Here is a 568-nt window from a genome sequence, read left to right on the forward strand (position 1 = left end):
TGGTGACCTTGCCAGCTCCAGCTGCCTTCTTGTCCACTGCTTTGATGACACCCACAGCAACCGTCTGTCTCGTGTCACGAACAGCAGAACGGCCCAGAGGAGGATAGTCAGAAAAGCTCTCAACACACATAGGCTTGCCAGGAACCATATCAACGATGACAAGATCACCAGATTTCAAGAACTTGGGGCCATCTCCCAGCTTTTTTCCAGAACAACGATCTATCTTCTCCCTCAGCTCAGCAAACTTGCAAGCAATGCGGGCTGTGTGACAATCCAGCACAGGTGCATATCCAGCACTGATTTGGCCTGGATGGTTCAGGATAATCACCCGAGCCCTGAAGCCAGCTGCTTCCATCGGTGGGTCATTTTTGCTGTCACCAGCCACATTGCCATGACGAACATCTTTGACAGATATGTTCCTGACACTGAAGCCCACATTGTCCCCAGCAAGAGCCTCACTCAAAGCTTCATGGTGAATTTCGGCAGACTTATCCTCGGTTGTAACATTGACTGGAGCAAAGGTGACCACCATGCCAGGTTTAAGAACACCAGTCTCCACTCGGCCCAC

The 568-nt window shown here is 51.1% G+C and overlaps 1 protein-coding gene across 1 annotated transcript; it reads right to left on the reverse strand.

The window, feature by feature from the left end:
• Positions 1 to 7: 7 nt before the first annotated feature.
• LOC117799009 (elongation factor 1-alpha 1-like) lies at positions 8 to 565 on the reverse strand (the record flags this gene model as incomplete). Its single annotated transcript, XM_034651468.1, has 1 exon — positions 8 to 565. A coding segment is annotated over one exon (558 nt), but the record flags the coding sequence as incomplete, so codon positions are not given.
• Between the last annotated feature and the right edge of the window lie 3 nt (positions 566 to 568).

Source organism: Ailuropoda melanoleuca, unplaced genomic scaffold (assembly GCF_002007445.2).
Source record: "Ailuropoda melanoleuca isolate Jingjing unplaced genomic scaffold, ASM200744v2 unplaced-scaffold40098, whole genome shotgun sequence".
NCBI lineage: Eukaryota > Metazoa > Chordata > Mammalia > Carnivora > Ursidae > Ailuropoda > Ailuropoda melanoleuca.